General features: G+C 48.6%; 1 protein-coding gene across 3 annotated transcripts in view; it reads right to left on the reverse strand.

Moving 5' to 3' along the window:
• The window catches only part of Nod2 (nucleotide binding oligomerization domain containing 2), a 35,402-nt gene that overhangs the window by 14,999 nt on the left and 6,625 nt on the right, over positions 1–13,778 (reverse strand). For all 3 annotated transcript variants that reach the window (XM_021656845.2, XM_060392268.1, XM_060392267.1), the window contains exons 3-6: positions 8,964–9,069; positions 4,154–5,969; positions 390–473; positions 136–219 (exon numbers count right to left, since the gene is read on the reverse strand). In XM_021656845.2, coding sequence (XP_021512520.1) covers positions 136–219; positions 390–473; positions 4,154–5,969; positions 8,964–9,069 — 2,090 coding nt within the window. The remainder of the gene's footprint in view (positions 1–135; positions 220–389; positions 474–4,153; positions 5,970–8,963; positions 9,070–13,778) is intronic.

The raw sequence follows: 13,778 nt of genomic DNA on the forward strand, positions 1-13,778 counted from the left end.
ACTCAAAGTGAGACCCTTTCCGAGATGCAGTCAAGGATTACAAGCTACTACGGGTCACACCATGGTCCAGACCAGATCATCTGAACTCAGCTCTGGAAACATAAGATTCAGAGAGGAAGGGAAGTCAGGGCTCACCTCAATGACAAGAAGTTATGCTTGTGCACAAGGAGCTTGGCCATGGAGTACGCACAGCCATCGGTGAGTTTGTTGTTGAAGAGACTGCCGGGTCCAGGAAAGATGGAAACAAAGCACGTGACCAGCGAGTTCTCAAATCAGGGTGTCCTCCTTTCTTCCCACGAGCCACCCTGCAATCCTCCAGCAGGGTCACACCTGGCCCACCCCATCACCCACTCAGAACTGCCTCAGTGGCCATGCCCAGTCTGACTCACGCTAGCTTCTGCAGCTGCTCACACTGAAGCGCACACTCAGTTAGCGTGCAGGCACCTCGATCTGAGATATTGTTATTTCGCAAACTGAAAAAGACATCAGTAGATCAGTTCAAAGTAGAGCTGATAAGAGAACCCCCCACCCCCAAAGAGACTCTCACTTTCAAATGACAACCTCACTGTGCTTCTGGGAACCAGAAGGGCAAAGCACCCTGTACAGATAGAGAGCCCCCAACCCCAACCCCAGAATCCCTGGCCAGGGGAGCTGATGTCAGGGGACAGACAATGCAATCCCTGGGGACCCGGAGAGGCCACCTGAAATCACAAGTACTCTCCATGTACCAGGCAACATGTTCCCAACGGCAACATCATTACTCTCACCCCAAGCCCAGGCAGTAGGTCCTACTGCTGTATCCCTGAGAGATAATGGGGCCCAAACAAGTGACATGACTTTGCTGAGGCTGCACAGTGCTGAAATGGTTGAGCGTAAGCGGACCTGCTGCCAACCTCCCCTGAAGCATAGCACTGTGTAGCCTTCCCAAGGCTTTTCTCCGGCTCTCAGAGAAGTGGTTTTCAAGCCGCAGGTTGTATGCCTATTTGTGAGTTCCACAGACAATTTTGGAGGCCCTGAGCAGGATTTAAAAGCTGAAATAGGACAGATGAAAAAAAGCAAAGAGAGGGAGTCAGAGCTAATAAGGGAAGTCATTTCACAAAGCTCTTGTTTCAATTCTGCAACCCTGTGGCTCTGTGCATTCTCTCTCTCTGAGAATAGAGAACTGAAACCATCACCCTAGAGGCAGAAGGAGCAGAGTCTAAAGAAACCTGCACAGGAGCGCTTTGCATGTAGGGTTTCTTAGAGACGAGAATTTCAGTTGGCATGGAAACCCTTCGAGTGGGGAAGATGCAGATTCACAGTGTGGGAGAGAAGCCTACCCCTTCTTCCCTCCAGCTTTCTTTCCTCTCTCTATGGGGCTGTGTTGTGTATGTGTACACACACACACACCATACAATGCCAACAACATCTTAGCTGTACATAGGTTAAGAGCAGTAGAGCGTGATCCAGGGCTTTAACTGCTGTGTTCAGGTTTCTCTTAGTAACATAAATCCCTGAGGAGATTAACTTAAGAAGTGAAAAGGTTCACCATGACACACATTTTTTTGAAGATGTCAGTCTACCTGATGGCCTTATTGCTTTGGGACCTGTGTCAAGGCATCACATTGTGATAGGAAAGTGAAGGAAGAAAACAGTGTGTCTCCAGCCAGGGAATAAAGAGTGAAGGAATGAGCTGGGCTCCTATAACCCCTTACAAGGGCACACCTCCAACAGCCCACAGACTTTCCATAACACCCACTACATAAAGACTACACCTCCCAACACAGAGACCCCTGAGGGACATACACCCATGTATGGCAACTGCTCGGGATGAAAAGCAGCTGATTCCTACAGAGCAATATTCTCACAGGGCAAAACTTCTGGCATCTGAGTCAGCAGTGAACTTGTAATACACAGGTTCCCAGCCCTGCCTCCCCAGTCCCGGCTCCCCCCAAGCCTACTGAGCAGGAATTACAGGAGCCCAGGAGCCTCCAACTCAACAAGCATTTTTTCTTGATACTGCTTGACTGCCAGGAACTAGAACCAGGCCAGTCCTCCTTTTCTTTGCAAACAGACAGACAGACCCATAGCCTCCCAGACCTCTGGACCCATCAGCATGTCACAGAATCTTATGAACTTTCTTAATCATGGAAAGAAGACCATTTAAAAATTCCAGGGATAGTTGCTGAGCTTGGTAGACGGGATGTATCTGTAACTCCAGTACTGAGGAGGTGGGGGACAGAAAGATCTTAAGTCTGAGATCAGCCTGGACTAGCTGTGGCCCAATTAAAAATAAAAATTCAGAGATGACTTGCTCTAGGCCAGTCTTCTGAGGTTCATGGTTTAAAAGTATGGACCCCCTAGCCAGGAAACTGCATGTTCATATTTCTACCATAGCAGCTCCAACACCCAGGTCTCCAATTTCCCAATCAAGATCTCATGCCTTTCTCGGGGAAATGGCATGGCACAGACCATGTCCACTCATTTTCCTGGCCAGATCCATGCTCTTCTCTTGGCTGTAGATGCTAGGAGGACTCTTAGAAGACATCAGGCAGGCTCAGCCAGCAGAGGGCACAATGCTAGAAAGGCAAGAGGCAGAGAGCAAGGTCCAGGACTTCTTCCCTCAGATGAAGCCTTTCCTAAAGACCCTCTCCATGTCTTTCTCTCAGCCAGTAAATCCTCCCTTGCCTCAGCCCTTCCCTAGAGTCTTTCCTAATTCCCACCCATAATTCCATAGTCCCTTCTATAGACTTCCCTCTATTTCCCAACCAAAGGACAGCATCTGTTTCCTCAAGACCTATTCATATTTATAGTATATAGTTAATGTATACAATAGAGCTTTATGTTAACTCCATATATGGTACATCATATTATGTTATAATCTTGAAACCACAGTCCCTGTGGAAGAGTTAATTCAAGTCAGCACAGTTTCATGTAAGTATCTGTGTGTTATGATTTTGCCTCAGAGCAGATGAGCCATCCTAATACAGACAGGAATCTTGTCTTTTGTTAAACTCAATTAAGGTTATCTGCAAGAAGAGCCGAAGCCCCAGGAGGCTGTTTCTAGATCTTAACTGTAATGTACAACTTCCTCTTTCCGATACGCTCTAAATAAATAGCAGGTTGTCCCTTTTGAGACAAATGAGAAGAGAAGTTGGGAGTTGGGGGCATGCTGGTCACTAGGCTTGGGCATGTCCTCTGCCTTTGCCTGACCCCAGACATTCAAGAGCACAGATGTTCCAAAGAGCAGAGCCTCATTTTTTCAGCCATAAGGCAGAGAGCAATATAGTAACAGAAAGTTCTCCAACTGCTTTCTCTCAAGTCCTGAAATTCTCATCTTGGTGATATTTTTAAAGATTATGATGGGCTCAAATTATTTCTGATTTGAGGTGGTCCCTAGTACAGCTACAAAACATTGCATGGGACCTCAAGGCTTTCTCAGAGCAGTAGAAGTGCATCCATAGGCCGGAACCAGGAGACCTGGAACCATAAAGGCATGATTTGTGAAAGCCACTCATTTCCTTGATTCTGAACAGGTTATCTGACTTCCGTAAGCCTCACGGGAAGAATCATGGGGGTGCTAATGGCCCTGCTGAGTCCACCATGGTTGTGGGGATAGATGAGGTCATTCTGGAAAGTATAGCATAGTGCCCGGCACAAAATTTCAACTATGGCTGGGATGGCCAATCTCGATTGTCAACTGAGAAATTGCCTCCATCAGATTGGCCTGTGGGCATGTCTGTGGGGCAGCTTTTTGATTGCTAATTGATGTAGGAGGGCCAGCCCACTGGGAATGACATCATTCCTAGACAGGTGGGCCTGGGGCTTATAAAAAAGCTAGCTGAGCAAGCCAGAAGAAGCAAGCCAATAAGCAGCACTCTTACATAGTTTCTTCTTCATGCTCCTGCCCTGCCTTCCACTGATGATGGACTGTAAACCTGTAATACGAAATAAACCCTTTCTTCCTCAAGTTGCTTTTGATCAGAATATTTTATCACAGCCACAGAAAACAAACTAGAACAATGGCTCTTGTTATCTGTACTAAACTAAGGCCCAGCAGAGGAGCAGGTCTGGCTGGTGTTGTATGAAGGGTGGCAGAACTGAGACTGGATCCCAACTGTGTGTTCCACTCCTACATCTAACCTTGACGGTAGCAAGACCTTGCCACACTCACTACAGAGCTGTGCAGACACCAAGGCAGGGCCGCAGCTGTTCCACTCCAACATCTCCAACAGAGTTGTGGTCCAGCTGCAGGGCCACAGGCCGCTGCAGGTACCGCAGCACGAAGGCCAGTGCAGCACACTCTGCAGGGCCCACTCTGCAAAATGTCAACTTCAGGTGCCCAATGTCCAAGCGACGCACAGCCTCCTGGGCCAACTGCTCCTCCTGCATCTCATACAGACTCCGGATGAGCCAAATGAAGCCAGGCATGGCGTGCATGCTCTTGGCCTCTCCAGGCACAGCAGGTGGGATGGAGTGGAAATGCTCACGGAGGCTGTGGGCCAGACATGAGCGGGCACACGCGTGGCGCTGGAGCAGCACCCTCTGGGGGATCTGGCATGCGGCTAACAGGTCCCGATGCTCCCGGGACAGCAGACCAGCTACAAAGGCTGCTGTGAGCTGCAGGTTGTGTGGCTCAGCCTTCTGCAGTAAGGCCGAGTCACTGCCCCTCTTGACTCTGGAGCCATGGATACACAGATTAGGCAGCAGCCTAACCAGCAGGGAGCTGCCCAGCCGGCCACAGCTGAAGAGGCGCTTGAGGGAGGCTGCCGACGTGTCAGCACTGACCGCCAGGTAGAATGCTGCAAAAAAGCACTGGAAGGTAATGTGCAGGAATTCCAGGGGTGCCTTGCTCCCAGGCACCACACTTTGGGCACGGACCAGGAAACCGAGAGAAATATCATCAGAGTCAACCTGTGATGCCTGGAGTTGCTGGACTGAGAACACATAGCAGCTCATGGCCAGGCCCTGGAGAGCCAGGTGGCCGAGATGCAAGAGGGTGGAGAGGCGGCTTTGGAGGAGCCCAGGTCCCAGTCCGATGGGGTGGGAGTTTGGAGGGGAGGTGTGCAGCAGGAAATGTTGTAGAATCAGGAGGTACATGTCCGTGCTGGTCGTGGGGGACCCCCTGTTCTGCAGCAACAGCTCCCGATGGCATCTGGACACCATCCATGAGAAGACAGGGAGGTGGCACAGCCCATGCAGGGCTGAGGTGGCTTGGAGCAGGTGGATGAGGCGGTCCGCCACTCCAGGCTCCCTGTGGTGCTTTCTCAGGTACAGTTTGATGCCCTCTTCGGAGAAGCCCTTAAGGTGGCACTCTGTACGGACAAACTTCCTGAGGAGCGCTGACACAGCATCTGGACGGCTGGTCAGCACCTTGCAGGCGTTCTTCAGCAGGTTCCCCTGAAGAAGGTTGAAAAGCAGAGTCTGCACCGACGTGGGGTCAACTGGAGAGCAGTGACGCTCCCGGTCTGTGAAGTGGAACTTGAACTCATCCAAGCCATCGAAGGTTAACAGGACACGGTCAGGATGGTCAAGGAGGAATTGGAAGACGTCATTCTGACCAACATCAGGCCAACAACAATGCTCAAAGAGCAGCGTCCTTAGGGACAGCGGTTTGGCCATGCATTGCAGCTGCCGGCAGCTGAACGGGAAAACGAAGAGAAACTCCTGGAAGCTCTGCCCGGTTGCCCACAACAAGTGCAACCGCTGCAGGAGAGTGCTCTTGCCACTGCCTGCTTCGCCCACCACCAGCACAGTGTCTGCGTCTTTGTTCAAGTGGCCATGGGTACCAAAGAGTTCCTCCAGGCCCAGGAGTGCAGGGCTCTTCCACAGGGTCCCAGCCATGCCCACCTCTGTCCGCAGCTCCAGGGTGTTCTCTGTGTAGATGTCCTCCAGGCAAAGATTCTCCGAGCCATCATACGTACTGAGGAAGCGAGACTGGGCTGAAACCATGGTCCTCAACTTAGATATGAACTTCTGACACTCAGCAGCTGGGATGCAGAAGAGGCAAATGAGGGTGAGATCATGGTCATAACAGGACCTGCGCTACATGGGAGATGCCATGGGGGCTCAGAGAGAACTAATGGGCATCTATCCTGTCTCGTCCACTTACAAGCTGTGGGCTTTGAGAAAACCACGGAAGCATCCTAAATCTGATTCTTCCCCTGTGAAACAGGAAAACGGCAGAAAACATGTTGGGCAAACAGGGATGACACATGTCCCCTGGTAAGTATAGCATCCAACATGAAGATATTGGCCACTTTCATACTTAATATACACACCTGAAGGGGTCAGGGAGGGTATGACTCACAGGATCTGTACCCTGACTGTCTGTTCCTGTTGGATGGCCTGAGACACCAGTTAGTGTCTGCTGTTGATTTCTGAAGGAAACTAAAAGGGGACAGAGCTTAAGTATCCAAATTCTTAAGTGTGACACCTGGACCTGCCATCAGCATGGCAAGCCATTTGGTCTTGCTGGGATCTAGTGTTCTTATCTATAGAAATGGGTACTATTACAGCTTTCATTTGGAATGTCCCCACAGGTTCGTGTGTCTGAATGCTTGGTCCCCAGCTGATAGAAGGGTTTTCATTGACGTGGAACCTTTAGAATGCAGGACCTAGCTGGCTGGCATGGTCCACTGGGAGTAGGCCTCAAAGGTTATGGCCTGGCCAACTGTCACCTGAGCTCTCTGCCTCCTGTTGGTTCCTGTAATAAAATCGGCCTCTCCTGTTACCACTCCCTGGGTCATGGGGCAGCAGCCACCAACCTTCCTATCCTAAACTAGGAGTACAGGCCTAAACTGGGAGCCAAAATAAACCTTACCCTCTCGAGCCAATGCTGTATCACAGCAAGAAAAGTGGCCACGGACAGTACGCAGATATGATTCCTGGACCCATGGCTGTATTACCTTTTATGGCTAAATGGAGTGGCCAAATGCAGAAGCTAACTCTGGAATTCAGGGTCACCAGGAGCCTTCACCAAGACCTTCTGACACTTCCTTCTTGCCCCTTCCTCCTCCCACCCATCTGAATCCAGGGGCTTACTGCTGGTCAAAGCACTTCCAAAGGAGAACTTAGTTCCCCTTTCAGGAAACAGGGAAGTGCTGGTCAGAGGCTCAGGTTGTCAGGACGTCATAGGACATCAGCATCTTCACCCCACCATAGCCTCAATGGTCCCAGGAAAGCACCAGCCCATTTGGTCTCAACTCAGAGGCAAGCGAGTTCTTGTCAGAGAGCCTTTAGCCCACTGAAATATCTGCAGAGACAGGAGAAGCAGTTTCCCCGTGCTGGCGCCACCCCCTTTTTATTTTCGTTTCTGATATAAGGCCTCACTATGGAGCCCAGTCTTGCCTCACACTTGCAACCTTTCTGCCTGAGCCTCTGTATGAGCTGGTTTTACAGGCTGCGCTTCCACATCCAGTATTCAATGTCTCTTGTTCTCAAAGGTGAGGACCCTTATGGCTCCTTCTCTTGAAAGGCTGTATCAGGAGCACTGAGCAAACACCAAAAGATACCCAACCCCCTTTCCAATGCCCCGACTTGCCATGCCAGCCTCTAGCCACTATCAATATTACTAAAAGCTTCAAAACAAACAAATGAGTCTAGGCCTGACAAGATGGACCAGTGGGGAAATGCACTCATCACCAGGCCGGATGACCTGAGTTCAATCCCCAAAATCCATATGGTGGAGGGAGACATCCAGCTCCCGTGGGTTGTCTTCTAACCTCCACATACATGCCAAGGCGCACTCACATGCATGTATGCAAACACACACACACACACAATAACTAGATAAACAAAATAAATGTAAAATGAAAATAAGTATAGTAAATTAAAAAATGTCTCCTATTTTCACTTAAAAAAAAAAACCCCAATTTTTTCTTTTCTTTTTTTTTTTTTTAAGACAGGGTCTCATGTCTTCCAACTCGATGCTGTGATGGAAGATGACCTTGAACCGGACTTTCTGCCTCTACTCACAGGCGTCTGCAACCACATCCCCCTGCTTCACTGTCGTCTTGAGGAGCACCTTGCATGGGGAACTGTTTAACGCCTGTGCAGCCAGCTATACTTGATGACACTGCAAATGCCTCGCCCAGGGCCATACTGGCTTCTATGCAGCGAAGTCCACCTCCTCTTCTTGTATGAAATAGTGTACACCTGGCTGCCCAGCACAAGCCTTCAGCCTTCCTGCCCACAGGCTTGCTTCTGCACAGACAGCAGAGCCAGAATGATAAGCCCATCTATTAGCCCTGGGCACATAGTTCATGGACCTTCAGTCCACACTAGCTTCCTTCTCAGCTGTGAGGGAGCAAGTCTGGGAGAGTAAAACACTTGTATCCTCTCTGCGACTGATGATTTCTTCTCCCAAGCAGAGAAGGACACTACAGTCAGACCCATCTTCCGTACCTTGTCACTCAAGCCTCAGTTTTCTCATCAGTAAAAATGGAACAAAGCAACACCCAATTCTCAGGACTGTTGGTAAGTAACAGAGAAGGCCCGTAAAGTGCGGGCAGGCTGCCTGGAATGTCTCAGCCATGCCACCCAGGCCTCTTTCAGTTCTCAGCTGGTGAGCACAAACATGGATGAGACCGCGTTCTCTAAATCTGCCCGGTTATGAGTACCAGAGCATGAGGGACTAGGTTTTATGGATCAAGAGATCCCAGCCCGACCTGTGCCTGGTGTGGAATGCACTTTGGACAGCAAGGCACACCCATAGCTGGCCCTCTCCATATGCCATGGCTCCAGTGAGGGCCGAGTAGTTTGGGGAGCAAAGAAAGGGGGAGAGGCACTGTGTTGCCATACTTTGGATCTTCACTAGCATGGAATGAGTCAGGTAGTTGACAAGCTTCAAATGGAGGAACTGAATCTGGGGGCAGTTATGCAGCAATTCTTGAATGCTAGCTGACATGTGCTTTGCTCTTTAACCAGGAGTCTGTGTTGACTTCCTCTTCTTTTCTGGTTAACCAAAAGGGACAAATACATACCCTCACAAGGCAGGCACAGTGAAGCTGGTAATTCCTTGATGTGCTGTAGAAGGAAGGCAGCCAGTCCATTCGCCTTCACTGTGGCGAGATCAAGCAGCCTTCTTGCCTACAGACAAAAAAAAGGCCATTACTTTTTTCAGGAAGACCAATGGAGGAAGAACGGTGCTGGAAGGTTTCTATTAAAAGTTGGCCATCCCTAATCTGAAGAGCCCAAATCCAAATGCTCTTAAGTTGGAAACTTTTTGAGTGCTGACATGATGTTAAGAGTGGAAATTGAAGCATTGTATAAAATTAGCTTCAGGCCATGTGCATATGAAATATAAATGACTGTTGTCATTGGACATGGGTCTGGTTGCCAAGGTATTCATTGCTTATGCAAATATTCCAGGACCAAAAAAAATATCTGAAACACTTCTGGTATCAGGCATTTAGGAATGGGAAAAAAATGCCACCAACAATACAATTTATACAGATTCCGCTTCTATCATAATGAAAGCCCAGAACAACTGTGCTACCGTCTGCGTTTAGCAAACAAAGATGATGCAGTCGTGGTTGGTGAAACAAACACACCATCAGTCAAACTGGCTCCCTCTCAAAAGCCACTGAAAGAATGGAGAGCTAACAGCAGGGGGAAGGGACAAAATAAATAAATACATAAACCTGTCAAAGTTCAACAACAACAACAAAATGATTTTGGAAGCTGTAGGCCCTTGGAAGGCAGGGGCTACGCCAAGTCCCACAGCCTGAATGCTTAAGTTCTTTCTCTACGCAGAACCCACGTTCTCCCCCAGCCTAAACTGCCCTAAGTCTGGGACCTGCACACCCAACTGCCCATTTTCTTCCTCCACTTAAATGTGTCATGAGCACATACACATGCCAGCACCCATGCTAGGCACCCATGCCAGGTGCACAAGCCTTTCCTCATTCCTGCTCAAGTCTCCTCCATTCTTCTTGCTGCTCAGCCCAACATCTGAAGTCCCTTTTCAGTCCCTTCTCTGCACTTCATCGACACATCCTGTGGTCTCCACCTTCAAAGTACCAGAATCACGTTGTCCAACAGAAGCAGAGTGCAAGGGATGCAAGCAAGTAATACAGGCACTGAGGCCTTCTAACTGCCACATTCTTCAGTAACAAGTAATAGGCGAACTTAGTCACAGATCACACTTAAGCACAGCATCCAAAATATTGCCACTTCAACACATTGTCAACATAAAAAATAGTGAGATGTGCTGCCTTCCCCCCCTTTTCTGTTAAGTCTTCCACAGCTGGTACATTTAGACTCCTGGGGTAGTCCAGCTGTGTGGCAGTGCTCAGCAGCCACCCAGGAGCTGTTGTCTACAAGCTACGGAGCCTGTACCTACATGAACCCTTCTGCTGTCCTGCTCCAAGGCACGCTGTGGCTCACCTGGAAACTGCTTGGATGCCAGTCTCTGCACTGCCCCTGCCTATAGCCCATCATCCCCAGCACCATGGTCAAAAGAGAATGCTTGCTTCATCAGCAGAGGTGAGCACTTCACAGGTTAATCAGCCCACACAGCCCTAGCATAGATGTCCAAGCTGTGAAGCCAGTGGAAAGCTCTCTACAAAGTAGACACACATCCTGGCCTGAGACCATGTGAAACCAGACTTCATCTCTTCTGCCGCCTCCTCCTCTTCCCCTTGAATGCTCCACCTCACACTGGCCTCCCTCTCATGTAATAAACATGCCAGCCGAGCCTGGTGGCATAAACCCAGCACTCAGGAGGCAGAGATCTGTGAGTTTGAGGCCAACTGAGTCTACAAAACAAGTCCAAGGTAGCCAAGGGTCCTTCTGCTATGATCTATCCCCAGGTGAGGTGCAAACATCTCCACAAGGTTTTCTGTTTTGTTCACTGAGTTAGTCTCAGTAGCAGAAGCAGTATGAAAGAACTGAATGGATGGATGGACAGATGGACGGACGGACAGATGGATGGATACACTGGTGGATGGTAGAGGACTCCTGAAAGCTAAGTTCTAAGACCTGGATATTGCTGTTGAAAAGCATGTCATGTGCAAAGCTCCGGCATGGTAGCATCAAGTACATCTTTGACGCAAGGAGACAATGAAGACAAGGAACAAGTGAAAGAATTCTTGACATAGATCATCAGGCCTTCTTCCCTACTCCAAACCCTAACTAGCTGCTATCCCTGCCTGCCATGCAGTCTGGAGATCTGCATTCTGAAAGGATGAAAGAGGATCCCAGGACTGGAAGAAGCCAGGCTGCCGCACCCCACAGTTTAAATAACCATGTGCAAAGTGAATGCCGAGGCTACCTTGCCACTACCCAGGCCACTCATCCTCCAGGCTCCTGGACCTATACAAGGCAGGAGGTTTTCTACTGGAGGAACTTGGTAAACCCAGAAGAAAAAGTTCTACAGTTATAAGCACTGCCATTTTCTGGCCATCTATGGTGGAAGTCAAAGTAGACTGGTTTTACCTGCCTGCTCAGTAAATTTCAAAATCTATCTTTTTAATAATAAGACAGAAAACAAAGGCTTACCTATGCCCAAGGAAAGTGTCAAATATGAGCAATCAGACCCAAATTAGTAGGGAAGGAAAAGCAACTTGAAAGTACAAAGGTTTATGCAGGGAGTGAGCAACGTCACAAGACCAGGATTTCCCCAGACTCATCAATGTCCTTGTCACTGACCCACTGGAAGGTCCCTGACAGACTCCCAAGGAAGGAGAAGTTGGGCCACATCTCCAGACCTGGGAGCTTCCATCTAAGAAGAAAAGGCAACATTGCTGTTTCCTGACACAGTTATGTTTAGCTTGCTGCTTTGTTTTTTTAAACCAAAATATACTGTTTGGAAACTCCTTGCAAAAGACACAGAAAGCATAAAGAAAAGCAAAGGAATAATTAATATACATCTCAGATCATTGGTTGCCTCTGCTGGCTACACCTGGTGGACAGGGTACCAATAATGCAGTTTCTTCATCTGGATGTGGGAAAGTTCTTACCCTAGACATATGACATTTATACCCACTATTCTGTAGGTTTAGCACATCTCCCAATTTAAGATTATCTAAGTTGGTGGTATGACAGGAGCAAGCAAGTCAGAGCTGAGGCTGCCACCTCAGCCCCATTGGCTTTAGCATCTGCATGAGTCACACAGACAGCTGGCATCACAGTTGGTGTTACCAGCCTGAGGTTTCCCAACAACTGTTATCCCCAGCTGAGCAGAACTACACGAACCTCACACATCTTACAACACAAAGGGAAGTGTACCCCCCTTGGAAAGAAACAGACCAAGATTCAGTTCCTAGCTAGCCCTTTCCAAATGGCCAATGTGTTCTTCCTTCTCAACAAATACAGTGAAGGGCGTAACAGGGCTTAACCGTGCCACTACAGAGAAGGCTGGCCCAGTGCTTAGTGTTCACCTTGGGCTCAGGAAGCAGGGGCAAAGGGGGTCCCTCAGATCAAATTCTCAGCTCTGCTACGCACTGTTCCTTCCACTGTCCCATCCCTTGGCTCACCTCCTCATCTCAAGGGTTGGCTTTTGCAGTACACTTAGTCCACCCGTTCATCCTTCCTTCTTTCCTTCCTTCCCTCCTTTCTTTTGGCACAGGATCTAACTGTGCAGCCTTAGCTGGCCTGAAACTCAGAGTGCTGGGATTAAAGGGATCTGGCCCCACTTAGTTCTTCCTCGGGATGCAGTCTTTGCTCACTGTGTATCCGATTGATCTAGGTTAGATCATGCTCTCCTTTTGTCTTCCTTCTGGGCATCTACAGACATCCATTGCTTGCTTCTTTGGCCTAAGAGTTATCACATTTTCTTTTCTTGGACAGTCTAGATAATTTTGCCATTAATTCTGACATCTGCTCTGGGGCCTAAGCATTAGCTGTCTTATTCAAACACTTCAGAGAATCCCTCCATGGGTACACTGCTGAACACTAGACCAAAGGTGATGGTCACAATCTGGTAACTTGTGGGTGAGTTGAATCTATCTCCATAGCTGGTCACAGGAGACACCAAGGAGGGACAATAAATATGTGCTTTTGAATGCCAATGGAAGGTACATTGGAACATATGTTGAGGCCCCATGTGCGGTAATGAGAAGGCCCATGTCATGCGTGTTCTACAAAGACTTACCCACTTCAAGGGGCTTGAAAGCAACACTGAAAACAGGTGTTCATTTCAACCATCTCAGCCAATCTTACCCACACTCACCTGAACTCCGACTTACCCGTCCTCACACTGCAGTTCACCAACAAGCAGACACCTATCGCATGCAAAGCTCCCAACACAGCAAACTTAAGCCTAAAGCCAGGCGTATGGTAAGCCTCATAGATTCTGGCTGAATGAATAAATAAGTCAAGGACAAAGTCCACCACTGATTTCCTGAAACTGCAAGGCAGAATGTTACTATTTTCCATGCTTCACAGGCAGCCTGATGACCACCATGTACAAGAAAATAAAAGTTTCAGAAATACTCAGCAATACTATTCTGTCCTTGTAGTTTCTGTTGAGTCACTGCATTTCAGGGGCAGTTACTCACCAACAATATCACATCTCAAATCCTAGGTGGGCATTTAAACTATATTGGCACACAGTGGGCTATACTATTAAATTCAGATTTAATATAGTGCAGAATTATTCTCCATTGAGCTGTTGATTTGAAGCAGACAGCAATAAAAGTCTACGAGCACAGAGGGCCACTCAGCAAAAATGAGAGCAGCCAGGGGTGATGAGAACAGGGCTTTCCAGACACTTCTCTAATTGATACATGGGTTATCAGAGAGTGTTCCCCCACATCAGAGATTAACAGCATCCTGCAGATGAGGAGACTGAGAGA

Source organism: Meriones unguiculatus, chromosome 10, assembly GCF_030254825.1.
Source record: "Meriones unguiculatus strain TT.TT164.6M chromosome 10, Bangor_MerUng_6.1, whole genome shotgun sequence".
NCBI classification, from domain to species: domain Eukaryota; kingdom Metazoa; phylum Chordata; class Mammalia; order Rodentia; family Muridae; genus Meriones; species Meriones unguiculatus.